Source organism: Diospyros lotus, chromosome 1 (assembly GCF_014633365.1).
Source record: "Diospyros lotus cultivar Yz01 chromosome 1, ASM1463336v1, whole genome shotgun sequence".
Classification (NCBI taxonomy): domain Eukaryota; kingdom Viridiplantae; phylum Streptophyta; class Magnoliopsida; order Ericales; family Ebenaceae; genus Diospyros; species Diospyros lotus.
Window position 1 is genome coordinate 16958004 of NC_068338.1, and position 14919 is coordinate 16972922.

Here is a 14919-nt window from a genome sequence, read left to right on the forward strand (position 1 = left end):
CATGGACAATCTTGACTTTGTATTTGTTTAATGAAAAAGTAAATATAATATTAATAATTAATAAAAATATATATTCCACCAATGGAGAGATGACATCTTAGCAGATTTACTCAGTCACTCACTGAAACTGAATTCTTGTTTTGCGCCCCCCCCCCCCCCGGGGGGCGAAAGTAGCGTAAATGTCGGTTTTGCCCCTGACAAAGGTCGCCTCGAATTGTTTTGTTCTGTTTTGCCCCAAACTAAACTCCCCTTTCGATTTCTTTCGTCGATGACTCGTTGGTTTCAGTTTCTGGCGCGCATTTGAAGCAGAGAAAGAGAAACGTAGACCTAGGGCTTGGCTTTGAAACCCACTTCTTTGACGCATCCCAGGTCTCTCTCTCTCTCTCTCTCTCTCTCTGTGGCTTGTGTGCTGCTACAGTTAATTCATTGTAAATTGATGCGTAATTTAACTGTTCAAGCAATTCTAGTTCTGCTCTCTGCCTGTTCCAACACTTCACTTCAAAATCGAGAGAGGTAGTAGGTTTCTATTCTTTGGTAGACGCACTTGCTGTGAATTTAGTTTTTGTGCTTCTTTTTTGATTTCTACGGTTGGGGGACATTGACAGATAAATAATGAATGCTTTAACTTGGGAACAACAAAGGGTAGACTTGTTTAGTTTTTTGTTTTATGAATTTTTGATTTCTTTTTCCTCCTTTTGGGTAATTGGTTTCGAATAGCACGTACTGTATGAATGTGTTGAGAAGTCTGGTCGGGGCTTGTAAACTGGAGTTGCATGCAATTTTTGAAGGGTAATCGGGTAGCGGTGGCTTGTGGCTTATTCAATCGGGTTGAGCGAAACTGGTGGGTTCATCTTGATTGAAACCCGAAATTCAATAATCACTGAGGTTTTGGCGATGGAAATGAACTGAATAGGGTTTTCTGTTCTTCCTTGAAAATCGATGGGACATGCTTTGAAATTTTCTGTTTTCAGGGATTCCTACTGCTCAATGGATGGAATGGTACATCAAAATTGAAGCTAGAGGAAAAGTGTTGAAGCCCTACCACTGTTGGATTGAAACCCGCTGTGGCCGAAACTCCTTTGGTTTGCTTTCCCTCCCTCCGTCTCTCCCTCTTTCTCTCTCTCGCTCTGAATCCTTTATAGAGACTCTGATCTAAGTCCTGTTATGATGGAGCATCCCTCTTCTACGTGGATACATCTTTGCAGAAGAGCTTATCTTCTTTCTTTTGTTCAAATTTTCTTCTCCATGTTTAGCTGAACGCAGGCTTATTGAAATTTATTTTCTTTCTTTTTTTCTTCTTACTATTCTATATATTTAATTATATTTTATACGTTACTATGCCTACTGTAGTACTGGTTGTTAACTGGATTATCCATGTTTGCCATAACTTAGGGTCAGCTGATTAAAACATTCTAACTTCAATGGTATAAAATGAATTGGAATTATAGCTATTGTGTTAATCATGCATTTTGGATTGTTTGCTCTATTACTTTCTCAGCAATATATAATTGTTGCTGCAGTCTAATTGGTTTACCTTATTCACTGGATTTTTTCACCAGATTATATTCAGTTACGCTCTTTCACAGTAATTCTTCTGCAAAAGCAGGATAAACTGGCATCTTGAAAATGCATATAAAGCAGGTAATGGGTAACCCACAGCTGGAGTCTTAGTTATATTTCTCTGCTTGCCCCTTTACGGTTTATCCTTAATTTGTTCATGCATTTGGCTCATGCCTTTTAATTTGTTATGGAAATCTGAATTCAGGTTATTATCGAGGGATTTAAGAGCTATAGAGAACAAGTTGCCACTGAGCATTTCAGTCCAAAAGTTAATTGTGTTGGTAATGATGTTGTTCCATGTAATACTTTTAAAATTTTCATCTCATGCTTGTATGCTTATGATGGTCAAAGCAGTAAGGAGATTTGAGTTTCTTTGTTCTTTTATCCCATGTTTCCAACTTCTATATTGTGAGAGGCAGATTAATTTGATTTTTTCAATGTTCATGCTCTTTCTTGTCTGTCTATAATTTGAATCGCTTTGATTTCGTGTCTTCTAAAATTATGTAAGCCTTGAAGACTTTAACTTTGAAAGGATTTGGTACATTTAAAGAATGAGTGCATATTTGTTTCTTGGAAATTCAACATCGCTCTTCATTATGATAATATTGAAATACAAAGAATTTGGAAAAGATGTGAAATAATTAAGATTGCTTTTACCTTTGATGATAGATTTCTGTTTTCTTTTTTATTTTTCTTTCTAAGATCTTAGGTATGTTTTACCCAGTTGGTTTGGGATAAACTATATAATTTTTACAGATGAATATCTGATGAATTGATAGGCAACAATACTTCAAATTTTAAAACAGAAATATATAAAGGTTGGCATAAGTCTATTTATTGAAAATAAGTCCAGCCAGATGGAACTCGTGGAATCATGTTGAAAGCTATACCTTATTTGTCCTTTTTTCGCTGTTTCTTTTTTTTTTGGTCCTTCAGTGTTCAGTGGGTGACATGGTGTTGCTAGGTTGGAGTTATCCTTTGTATAGCAACTCCCTTTTCACTTTCTTCTTTTGCTCAGTTGTTTTTCTTTTGTTTTAATTGTATTTCTTTTATTTTTTCTTGATATGTCTTCTTTTACTCAGTTTTTGAATGAGTTATAAATGTCAATAGATCTCTACTTGTACTAGGTTTACACATTCTTAGCTTATAACTTTTTTGATATTTTTCTTAATCAAGAAAAGCGAAAAGATTGTGCAGGGTTTGCTCCATCTTTGAGTCTTCTTTTTATGGTATTTTTTAAGCAAAAAAAATATTTTCTTTTCATGTTTCTGGGATTGCTTTAAGTTTTTATGAATGATTATCAACATACTAATTCATCTAACTGCACCCTACCTTAACCAAGCTAGTGTTGGTGGCATGGCATTCATAATGTCAATTTACTTTTACAAATTGCATCGACAATACAAATCCATTCAAAAGAATAACGTGGCAAAATTTTACTCCAAATACCCTTCCTAGCTCAACCCTCTTCCAAGGAAATTATGAGATAAAGTTCTAACACCATCTTCATATTGGAAGGTTTCATGAGATGGTGTTGAATGAACAATGAAGATAAATAATATGATCAAGTTCCATCACATGGTTGATATTTTGAAACCAACTTGTGTAACATAGAAACATGATACATTATTAGCAATATACTAATAAATATTGTTGAATTAGAGAACTTGAGAGAGCCAAATCCTAGTTGGAGGAAATAAATTCCTTAACAAACAAATACACTATACACCTATTTATACTAATACTAAGTGAGTCATGACATAAGCATGGAATAAATATAAATCTAACACTCCCTCTCAAGCTAAAACATATATATGTTTCAAGCTTGTTACAAATGTAATTTATTCGAGGGTGCGTGGAGGTGTTGCTGTAGGAGACGACCGTTTTAGGTCATAGAGGTGGCCAGCGATTGGAGGCTACATAGGCAATGATTGGAGGTAGATTTTGGCGACAACAACAATTATGGTAGATTGGCAATGCAACTATGATGCGAGATCTGTGCGATGCACAAAATCTGAAGAAGAGGCTGCGAGATTCGAGACATGCATTTGGAAGAAGAAATATGCGCAAGATCTAAAGGCATGCCAATCTGAGAGCCGCGCTGGAAGGACACAAGATATGAGAAATCAACCATGAGATATGATAAGCAGGCGTGAGATTTGAGATGGGAGTGGCTGAATCTGTACGGGAGCGGCTGGATCTGGAGAATTGTTAGCTGGATTTGAGAGATGATGGCTAGATATGAGGTCTGACAGCCATATTTGACCAGGTCTGAGGGATTGACGGCCAGATCTGACGGTTTGATGGTCGAATTTGAGAAATGATGGCTGGAGGGACAATAGTCGAGGAGGCAGATCCGACGAGAGATCGAAGAGACAGATCCACCTCCACCTCACCCTTCCATTGTGGTTGTGCTCTGGCCGCCGCCATCTCTGCCTCCAGATTCGACCGCAACTCATTACCTAGATTCGGCCATGCCTCTCTCATCGCCCAAATCCTCTCTCGTCGCTGCTGTTGTCACCCAGCTATGGCCGCCGATGCCTCCAAATTTGGCCACAACTCGTTACCTAGTTCCAGCCGCACCTCTCTCATCCCCCAGATCCACTCTTGTCGTTGTAGTTGTCACCTAGCTCCGACCATTACTGTCTTCAGATCCGATTGCGTCTCGTTTACCTAGATCTGACTGTGCGCCTCTACTAGGCTCAGATTCGGCCATGCTAGCTCTTGCCCAGATCCAACCGTGCTAGCTCCTACCCAGATCTGTGTCTGCGACTTCTGTCGCTGCCACCTGCTTCCACTGCCTTCTCCCGCCGACACCATCTTCGTCGATCTGTTGTTTTAGATCTCACTGGATCTGCCTCCTCATTCTTTCCTCGGTCTCTCACGGTCTCTCGTCGGATTTGCCTCTCTGCCTAGATCTGTTGTTTTAGAGATGTCAAAAGGGCCGGGCTCGGTGGGCCTGGCCCTGGTAAGTCTGGCCTATCGGGCCCAACCCTTTTTTCTTTTTTTAAATAATTTTTTAAAAAAATTATACATATATAAATATCAAAATAATGCATATATAAAAATCAATTTTTTTCTTTTTAAACAATTTTCTATCTTAAGTTTTAAATATGATTTCATCATTTTATATTTCAAAATTCTATATGCCTTGTAAATTTTCTTGTGAATTGATATGAAAAATAATGCACATATAAAAAGGAGAATATTTATTTATAATTTAAATATATAAAAAATTTAGCTTAAAAATTTTAAATATATTGATGGTTATTATTTATATATTGCGAAATGTAAACTTTTTAGCATTCAATATCAATAATTAATAAAAAATAACATAGTTAAAAAAATAAATGAGTAAGGAACGTTGGGAATAACATAAGGTCCCAACGGGCCGGGCCCAGTGGGCCACGGGCTGGGCTGGGGCCTTAGACAGGCCGGGCCGTAGGCCCAAATTCTTTGGCTAGGCCTGTTTGAACAGTGACAGGCCGGGCCATAACCCGACCCTTTTGACATCCCTATTGTCTAGGTCTCTCCTCGGATCTGCCTCATCGGTTTCTTGCCAGATTTGCCTCTTCGATTGTTGTCCCTCCAGCCAGCTTTTCTTAGATTCGGCCGTCAATCCATTAGATTTGGTTGTCAATCCCTCAGACCCGATTAGATCTGGCTGTTAGACCTTAGATCTAGCCATCATCTCTCAGATTCGGCTGTCATTTCTCCATATCCAGCTGCTCCCTTCTAGATCCAAACGTTCCCGTCCAGATCCGACCACTCCCGTCTCAGATCTCGCACTTGCCTATTAGATCTCATGGTTGGTTTCTCAGATGTAGTCTCCTTCCAGTGCGACTCTCAGATTGGCGTGCCTTCAGATCTTGCGCCTATTTCTTCTTCCAACGCGTCTTAGATCTCATGGCCTCTTCTCTAGATTTTGTGCATCACACAGATCTTACATCGCTGCTGCATTGCCAATTTGCCATCATCATTGCGGTCGCCAAGATCTGTCTCCAGTCATAGCCTTCGTAGCCTCCAATCATCGGCCACCTCTGTGAAAGTGACCCAAAACGATCGTCTTCTAAAGCAACACTTCCCCGTGCCCTCGAATAAATTACATTTGTAACAAGTTTGGAACATATATATGATTCAGTTTGAGGGGGAGTTTTAGGTTTATATTTATGTCATGCTTATGTCATGATTCACTTAGTATTAGTATAAATAAGTATACAATGTATTTGTTTGTTGAGGAATTTATTTCCTCCAACTAGAGTTTGACTCTCTCAAGTTCTCTAATTCAACATGGTCGAATCTGGGCAGGAGTTAGCATGGCTGGATCTGAGCGTAGTAGAGAGGTGCGGCTGGATCTAGGTAAACGAGTTGCGGTTGGAGCTGGGAGACAACAGCGGCGACGAAAGTGAATCTGGGTGATGAGAGAGGCGCGATTGGATCTGGGTAACGAGTCACGACTGGATTTGGAGGCAGCGGCGATCGGAGCTGGGAAACAACTGGCGGCGACAGGAGTGGATCTGGGCGATGAGAGTGGCGCGATCGGATGTGGGTAATGAGTTGCGGTCGGATTTGGAGGCAGTAGCGGCCGTAGCACAATTGCGATGGAAGGGTGAGGTGGAGGCAATAGATCTAGGTAGGATAGTTGCGGACGGCGACAGTGCAAGGCGAAAATGATGAGATTTGCAATGCGACAGACCATATTTGAGAATCGGACAGCTACATGACGAGATATGAGAAAGGTCCAACAGTGGTGTATGCGAGATCTCTTAGATTCGAGAAGTGGTTGCGATCGGCGATGGCGACTGGGGAAGAGCGGACTAGAGGCAAACTGACCGATGGTGGTGGTGTGGTCGATGATGATGACGGTTGGTGGCAGTGTTCGGTGACAGTAGTGGCCAAAGGCAGATCTGTTGATCGACAGTCGGAGGTGGAAGTGGCGGGATTTGCAAGGGACGCACGCCGAAGCTGAGGCAGACGGCGGTTGTAGGTTGAGAGAGAAGGCAGCTGTTGCTAGAAGGAGAGGACTCATGCCGGAGGTGGAGACAACTAGTGTTTGTATGGTGGCTTTGATACCATGTTGAATTAGAGAACTTGAGAGAGTCAAACCTTAGTTGGAGGAAATAAATTCCTCAATAAACAAATACATTGTGTACCTATTTATACTAATACTAAGTGAGTCATGACATAAGCCATGACATAAATATAAATCTAACAAATGTATTTCACAAATTTCTACTTTTTCTTTTAGTTAGTGTTTGTAAATAGTAGAGAGCTCTAAAACATAACCAAGCAATACTTAACAATTGGCTTATATATGCCTGAATCATTGTGATGTTAATATTTTAATGCTTCCTATTTGGTTGAGCAACTTATTTTCATGAATTTTAGTTACCTTATCACAAATACCCCTGATAGGGGTATAAGAGGGTTAGGGATAGATGAACTATTCGTAGCTTATTAAATACTTGCAAGAAATGAGGGGGACAAGTAAGAAGTAATAAGGTGGATTAAAAATAATATACATTGCAACCTGATTAACTGCATATACTCGATATGAATGCCTCCTAACACTCCTCAAGTAATTGTTTCACATTGACTCACATGTTGTTAGGGCTATTGCCCTATATTTGGCCTCTTCATTGGACTAGATAACCACACTATGTTTACTTTTCCAAGAGACTAAGTTGTCACCAACAATTAAAAAATATCCAAATGTGGATCATCTATCACTAAGAGATCCTACCTACCTAATCAACATTTGTACATCTCACAATCTGGCTATGCCCATGTGTCATGACCCTAGGAGCAATAGAGGGGCAATATTATAATAGGGATATAATAGTTGTTAGGAAATATTTTACAATTTGTTGGGATTACAGTTGTACTGCACACGGGTGCAAGGTGTGCTGGCCAAACAGTTGTATTGCACATGGGTGCAGGGGCTATGAGGCTATGAATAAGTCATTGTTGTTAGGATTATAGTTGTACTGCACATGGGTGCATGGGTTGAGGCCAAACAGTTGTATTACACATGGGTGCAAGGGCTGTGAAGGCTATAAATAAGCCTTTGTTGTAGGAGGGTAAGTATGTTTGAATTGATGAATGAAACTCTTTGATTTTCCTCTCTAAATTTTCTCTCAATCTCCCCCTTCTGTTTCCCTCTGCTCTCTCTCTCTCTATTCTCTCCCTTTTCTGTTCCGATTTGCACTCCCCCTCATTTCTATCTATTATCTCCCCCATTTCTGTCCAATTCCCCTTCTAATCATTCTGCTATTGATCCTGAACCCCTGGGATTCTTCTGATTTCCCATCCAAACCCTAGGTACATGGCACCATGATCTCAATATAACACTGAAACCAGCAGTGAATTCTTGCTTGATTAATTCGACTAGAAACAAGAAAGGGATTAAATACAACAATTTATTCTTATCTGTTCTCCTATAAAGTAGGAGATGAGATAAGATATGCTATATTCTAAATTTTAGGATATCCTATCTCTTAAATTATAAAAGCTAATCAAACTTTAAAATACAAGTTTACAACATCTAATCTACAAGACTTTAAAGTCTTGTCATTATCCCATCTTTTGAGCCTCTTCAAACTTTGAATTTCTCTTCCTCATTCAACAAACACACCTTGACCAGAGGCACCTTTAATAATTAATATACTGAAGGATATGAATCACTACATCCTAGTGACTATTGTAGGATGAATCTAGAAATTGGCATAATGTACTCACAACGAATAAGATATCAAGATGAGTGATTGTGAGGTAGTTAAGTTGCCAACCAACCAATGATAGCGCCCAAGGTTAGAAATAGGTTCCCCTATCCCAGTAACAATTTGATAGTCAGATTCATTGGGGTATCTACTGGTTTGCATCTAAACATCCCCATCTTTCTTAGCACATACAAAGCATACTTTCTTTGCGAAATATAGATGCCCTATTTTGATCGTGCCAACTTGATTATGATTGTGCTATGTAATCGAGTCATAATCAGTGGTTAAAGTCTGGAGATTACAACTCATAATTTTGAAGCTTGCTATTGGATTAGAGTTGCCTTTCAACTATGACCAACAATGTCTAGGTCGAAGGTGACATTTGTAGCTTTGACAATTACTATTCCTTCATTGTTTGGGATACTGGTGCCCAAGCCTATTCTTTCTCTTTCAGAGAAACTTGCGATTTGTATTATTTTAGATGAGGAGTTGGTAGAGTTTCATTAGTTCCAAGCTACCCAGTAAGCATCAAGTCTTGTAGCTTCCATTGCCCAGGGCTCTCATTCTATAACATCACTGCCTAGTAACCCTATTACTTGTATTTCTGACCCTTCACTCAATCCTCAAATTTTTGATTCTGCTGCTTCATACCATATTTATAGTAATATTCTCATATTGACTCATCTACTTCTCTCCCTCCTATTATTGTGGTTGATGGATTTAAAAGCACTTCCATAGAGATAGGTAGAGCGAGTCCACTCTATTCTTTTTCTCTTACTTTTATTTTGTAAATTCTTGATTGTGCTTGTAATTTGATTTCTATTAGTTGTCTTACCTTATCCTTAAGTGTCGCTGTATCTTTGATTCGGATTTGCTATTTTATAGGATTGGAGTATTGGACGAATGATTAGCACCGGATGGGAGTGTGAGAGTCTTTGTCACCTTGCATTACTACCCTTTCCAGTAGATTGTGCTATTATAAAGATGTAACATCTTCATATACTTTGTTGTCTTGGTCCATCCCCATTTGTCTTTACTACAGAAAATGATTCCTGCCCTGCCATCTTTAACCTCTTTAGAGCGTGAGGCATTGACACGCCCTTTCCTAATTAGGTCAATGAACAAGCTGATACTCCTTTGCCTTTGTTTGTTTAGATATATGGGATCCTAGTAGAGTCAATTCAAAATAGGGTTTTTCTCAGTTTGTCACTTTCATTGATGATTGTACTTGGCTCTACTTAATGAAAAACTGCTCATAATTATTCTCTCTCTTTACTATATTTTGTAATGAGATCACTACATGATTTAATTGTTCTTTGTTTATACTTTGTAGTGATAATGCTAAAGTGTATGTCTCTATTGATTTCCAAGCCTTTCTATCTTCTCGGGATATTATTCACGTGGCTCATGAAACTCCTCGCACTCTTTTGTTGCATGTGCATGCACCCCTTCAATTTTGGGATATTGTTGTCCTCATGTCATTTTTTTGATTAATTGTATGCTTACTACTGTCCTTGATGGTGGTATTCCTCATTTCTTTTTTTTATTTTTCCCTTGTTCCATCAAGTGTTTTTCTGTGTCATTCACGTGTGCAAAAGGAGTACAAGCGCTATTTTCCTTATCTTGAATTTTATTTTCTTTCCTTTGATATTACATTCGAGTCTACTCCCATTTCTATGCTTCCTCTAATTCATCATCTTGATGATGTACTTCCCATTCCTTCTTTCTCATCTCCTATGCCTTTTTCTTTGGACTTCTCGTTTGTTGTGTCAAGGCACCCTTATTAGACTTATCATTGTCATCCTAGATTGGAGCACCCTGTCCTTTTGTACAAATTTTGAAGCATCTTATAAAAAAGTAGATTGCTGATCTGATTTATATTGCCTTTTGATGAATTGCTTGTGATATAGAAGGAATGGGAGAAATGGTTAATTAGTAATATCAGGGTCCAAGTTATTATTGAGGTTGTCCATGAACCATATAAATTAAGGGGTTAATACAAAAGAAGAAAAGAAAACGAAAGTTCTTGTGAATTATTAGAAACTAGAATTTGGGGTTGTAGTGTAATGTACAAGAACTTGAAAATCAAAAAGTCTAATTTGTGAAATACATATATAAATTGGGTAAATTTCGCATACCACCCTTGAAGTTTGCCTAAATTGGACTTAGGGTAAATTTCACATATCAAAAGCCTAAATTGGAATCAAAATGATTTGATAAATCCTTGTTCTGAATTTGTTTTTAAATCAACAGTTCAAGCATATGTATCAAGTAACAAAATTGAGAACATATATTATGTAAAAAATAATTTTTAACTTTCGTGGGAAGAAATTTTCAAAATGGAATATAGTAGAGATAACCATACCTGACCCATTTGTAGAGAAAATCCACAACTATCTAGCTGCTTTGCTTCTCATTGACGCTCATAGCTAAGTTTGATGGTTTTATTGTTCTCTAAGCTTGTATTTATAAGCCTCTTAGGATTTATCCAATTCCTATTTGATTTTGGATTCAATTTATCCTTTTGTTTCCAATTCTCCAATTAATCATAATCCCAAATTCTAATAAGATAATTCATAGGTTTTTCTTCTAATGTATCCTCAAAATCTACATCTTTGCTAATCCATCTTCAATAAGGAATTGATTTCCAATTTCTTAATTAATCCTAATCCTTATCGTTTTCAATCATATTTAGATAATATCCATATCTGTTCAGGATTTCTCTCTCAATTATCTCTTAGAGTCAATCCTAATCATTCTCAAATTCTCTTCCAATAATATATCTATATATTTAGATATGTATCATCTAATTTATCACAATTTGCACAAGGCTTAATTTCTGAAATCTAGTTTATCCTCAATTTAGAATTTGAACCTCATCTACATCTCTCCACAACTATGATAATCACTCTTATCTCAATCTCCATTTAGAATTAGAACTAAATTGCCAATCTCTTTGAAACCGTGATTTCTTTGAAACCATGATTAAAGTTTTCTAATTTACAATGGCTTTAGATATCCTATTTCCTTTTGGATTTGTTTTTTCCCAAAATTCAGGTGTTTCAGATACATTCACTGTAGTTATGAAGATTGCTTCAACTCATCTCTTTCTTTCTAGTGTTGCCATTAGTTAGTGGCTACTTTACTAGCTAGACATCAGGAGCATGGAGCACCTCCTCGGTTTGTTGCTTAGGGGGAGTCTAGGTTGGTTTGTCATCTTCAAAAATCATTGTATGGACTGAAGCTATCTCCTCAGTGTTGATTTGCTTGTAACGTCCTGCTTTTCTAGAGCGCTATTGTCAAAAAATTTGGGACTTTTTTAAATGCACTCATGCAAAAAAATATTTTTTATTTTATTTTTTTGTGAAATCCTCATATCTCCCTTAATTCAACCATTTAAATGAAGTGATAGATTTTTAGAGTCTAACCATGGAAAGCTGTTTATAATCAACCTAATCGAGGTACAATTTTGAAAATTGAACATCCAACTAAATAACCAAGTCATTACATCTCTTGATCAAGTTCAGACAAAATAAAATGAAACCTAACCAACTGTAGTGGAAATTGTTCAAAGTACAAAAAACAATGAAGATAATCTTTTTCCCTTTTGATGCACTCGAGCTGCTTGGTACTTTGAATATGCCAAGTTAAGTGATGGACCACTTAGTAATACTTCCAAATTCATTTTTTGTTGATGTATATGTTTGAGCGTATGATTGATGAACAACTACTTGCGACCTTATGACCAGTGGGATGATAAACTCATTTATCAATTTGAACCCACATCATTCCAAGGTGATTACTGCCTACCACTCATTTCTAATGATATACTACATATACTACCCAAATTAATGCCACTGTCTTGTTACTGCTTGACGACTCCATCATCACCTCTACCAATAGCTATCTCGTTTGCTTGCTGCCTAGTTGCATCTTCCCATCATCACTGCGTCCCTCAAATCTGATTTCCATATATGCATGTATCAGCTTGGTTCCTACCTAATTTTTTTTTTGTGTCATTTTTAGCTCGATTTCGTTGAATTATTCACTATTTTTTTTTCAGATTTCTTCATCATTCTTGATGTCCAGCTGGTTGTGGTCAAATGTAAGTGATTGAAGCTCAGATTTGATCGATCCTTGCATTGCCCAATGGGTTAGTTAGTGATTTCTTCAATTTCATTTGGGTTATGTCGTCAACCTTTGGCTTGGTACCGAACACATTGACTTGTTCCCTTCCATGCCCTTTTTGAGGGTTGTAAAACAGTTCGATCCAATTCGATGTCATTTGTTTGAAATTTGTGCTCAAAGTGGCTTCCTTAAACTGTTCATTGTGGGGCAGCACTGATGCACGGAAACGACTTGGAGATATCGAAATGTTTCCTGTTTCGGAAACTTCAAAAACGCCCAAAAATGGTTTCGGGCCTGTTTCGTAATAAGCTCAAAATATCGAAAAAGAGTTTTCAATTTGGAAACGTGTTTCTAGCGATGAATGCTGGTTAGAGATGGAATTAATCAACATATATATTATCATTTCTCACGCCCTAGCCCTAGTTCCTCTCAACTCTCTGACCGTCCCTTTATTGTCATTCCCCCTGCCGGCTAGTTAGACTCTTTGACCGTCCCTTTATCGTTGATCCCTCTGCAGACTAGTTGCTCGGTGTTGGTGCCGCTATTGATTCACAACTTCGATTTCTCGATTGCTCAGTGTTCGGTTGCTTGCGACGTCACGTTTCCAACTCCAATTGCTTGGTTCCCCCTCACCGTCGATTGCTTGATTGCTCGGTGTTGCATAAGTGATATGAATCGAGGTTTCCATGTTCGATGCCTTCGTTTTTGTCCAATTGGAATTGATCCACAACTCCGTGCTCGGTGTCGTCGTCAATTGCTTTATCTCGCTTTCAATTGCTCTATCCCGTTGTCGATTGCTTGTCTCTGATTCGATGATTCCTGTTTGTAAGCTAATGCTTTTGCTTTCATTGTGATAATTTAATTGTGTTGTATTGTGATAATTTATGTTTGTTTGAATGCATTATGGATTTTATGTTTATGTTTATGTTTGTTTGAATGCATTATGGACTTTATGTTTATGTTTGTTGAATACATTTTAGAAGGAATTTATGTTTATTTTTAAATTGAATAAGTATTTTTTTTTATAATTTTCTATATTAAAAATTATATTTACAAAAAGACCCAATATTTTTTATTTATTCTTTATCCCAACGTTTCCATTTCCTGCTTTTTTGAAAAATGTCGTTTTCCCATTTCCGTTTCGTATTGGAAACGTTTCTTGTTTCTATTTCTGTGCAACCTAGGTGGGCAGTTTTTTTGCATAGTCCAAGCTTGATCACTTTCAATCTAACGGTCAATAATGTAATTGGGAAGTACCATCACATTATCGATTTTGCCTACTTCAACACCCTTTTTTCGATTTATCTTAAGCTAAGCTTTTTTAGATTTTATTTGAGTTCAAAGTAGGGTACCCAACCAACTCATCATTGTTTCAACTAACTTAGGACTGAAATAACTTTAATCCGCTTGACAATTTTTGAAGAAGTTATGTCCCATGGGTTCATCGTAGTCTTGTCTATGATGCCTAGTGTTGGGCTCGACCCAATTTGATTCAGTTTGATCAAATTTTGTGCTTAGTATTGGCTCCTTAACTTAGAGAAAGCGACCTATTTATGCAACTTCAATAAATTGCACTTGGACCTTATTTCTTTAAAGGGTAAATTAACCATACACTCTCCAAACTTTGGTCATTTGGCCTATGACACCTCTTGAAAAATTCCCTTAGTCAGTCCCTAAATTGTTTAAACTTAGCCACGAGACCCTTTCCTTTGCTAGCAATGTTAAGTAAATTGACTTTGGTATTCGTCTCGGACACACCCTTAACTTTTATTTTTGCCAGATCAGTCCTTGAACTTTCTCAAAAAGGCCTAGATACCACTTAAGTCCTAAACCTTATGTCAAAAATAAGGGCTAATAGCAACAAAAAACCGAACCTTATCGCGTTGTTGCAATCTAATCCAAACGTTTCAATTTTGGCAATTAATTCTCGATTTGGTCGATTGATTGCAATTTTATCCACGACCTGAATTCGATTTGAGAGGCATGTGAGCTCGTTGACATGGCATGCCACCTAGCGTTTTAAAACATTTTGATTGGGCCTTACATTGACACACGTGAAAAAAAATGATATGCTACATAAATATATATGTATATGTTAAATATATATACACAGAGAGAGAGAGAGAGAGAGAGAGAAGGCGTGGGCAGGGGATGGGGCGACGACGACAACGATGGCAACGATGACAAAGCTGGAGGCGGCGATGGAGACCAATCTAGAAGTTGGTGCGGCGATGGAGGCTGATTTGGAAACTGGGTTCAGTGCCGCTTGCCCGGTTCGATTTTGCATCTTCTTTCCATCTTCGCTCCAAACTTGAGGTGAGATATTCGATCAATTTGAGGAATGATCGGAAGCTAGGTTCCTCTTTCGTCAATTTGGAGATATTCGGAAGCTGGAAGCTGGGCTTTGAACTTGATGTGAGATATTTGGTCAATTTGGAGTCCGAATCTGGAAGCTGGGTTCCTCTTTTGTCGTCGTTGCTCCATCCCTTGCTCGCGCCTTCTCTCTCTCTCT

The 14919-nt window shown here is 38.0% G+C and overlaps 1 protein-coding gene across 4 annotated transcripts in view; it reads left to right on the forward strand.

Annotated features, from left to right (window-relative positions):
- Positions 1-206: 206 nt before the first annotated feature.
- Positions 207-14919, forward strand: part of LOC127810284 (structural maintenance of chromosomes protein 3) — a 108236-nt gene continuing 93523 nt past the window's right edge. Inside the window, exons 1-5 of one of the 4 annotated variants that reach the window (XM_052349671.1) lie at positions 207-369; positions 972-1082; positions 1560-1641; positions 1766-1841; positions 12343-12384. In XM_052349671.1, the coding sequence (XP_052205631.1) occupies positions 1627-1641; positions 1766-1841; positions 12343-12384 (133 nt within the window). In that variant the 5' untranslated portion in view covers positions 207-369; positions 972-1082; positions 1560-1626. Of the gene's footprint in view, positions 370-822; positions 842-971; positions 1083-1559; positions 1642-1765; positions 1842-12342; positions 12385-12413; positions 12433-14919 lie in introns of those variants that run through there. The other 3 variants (XM_052349677.1, XM_052349685.1, XM_052349693.1) reach the window with 3 other exon arrangements.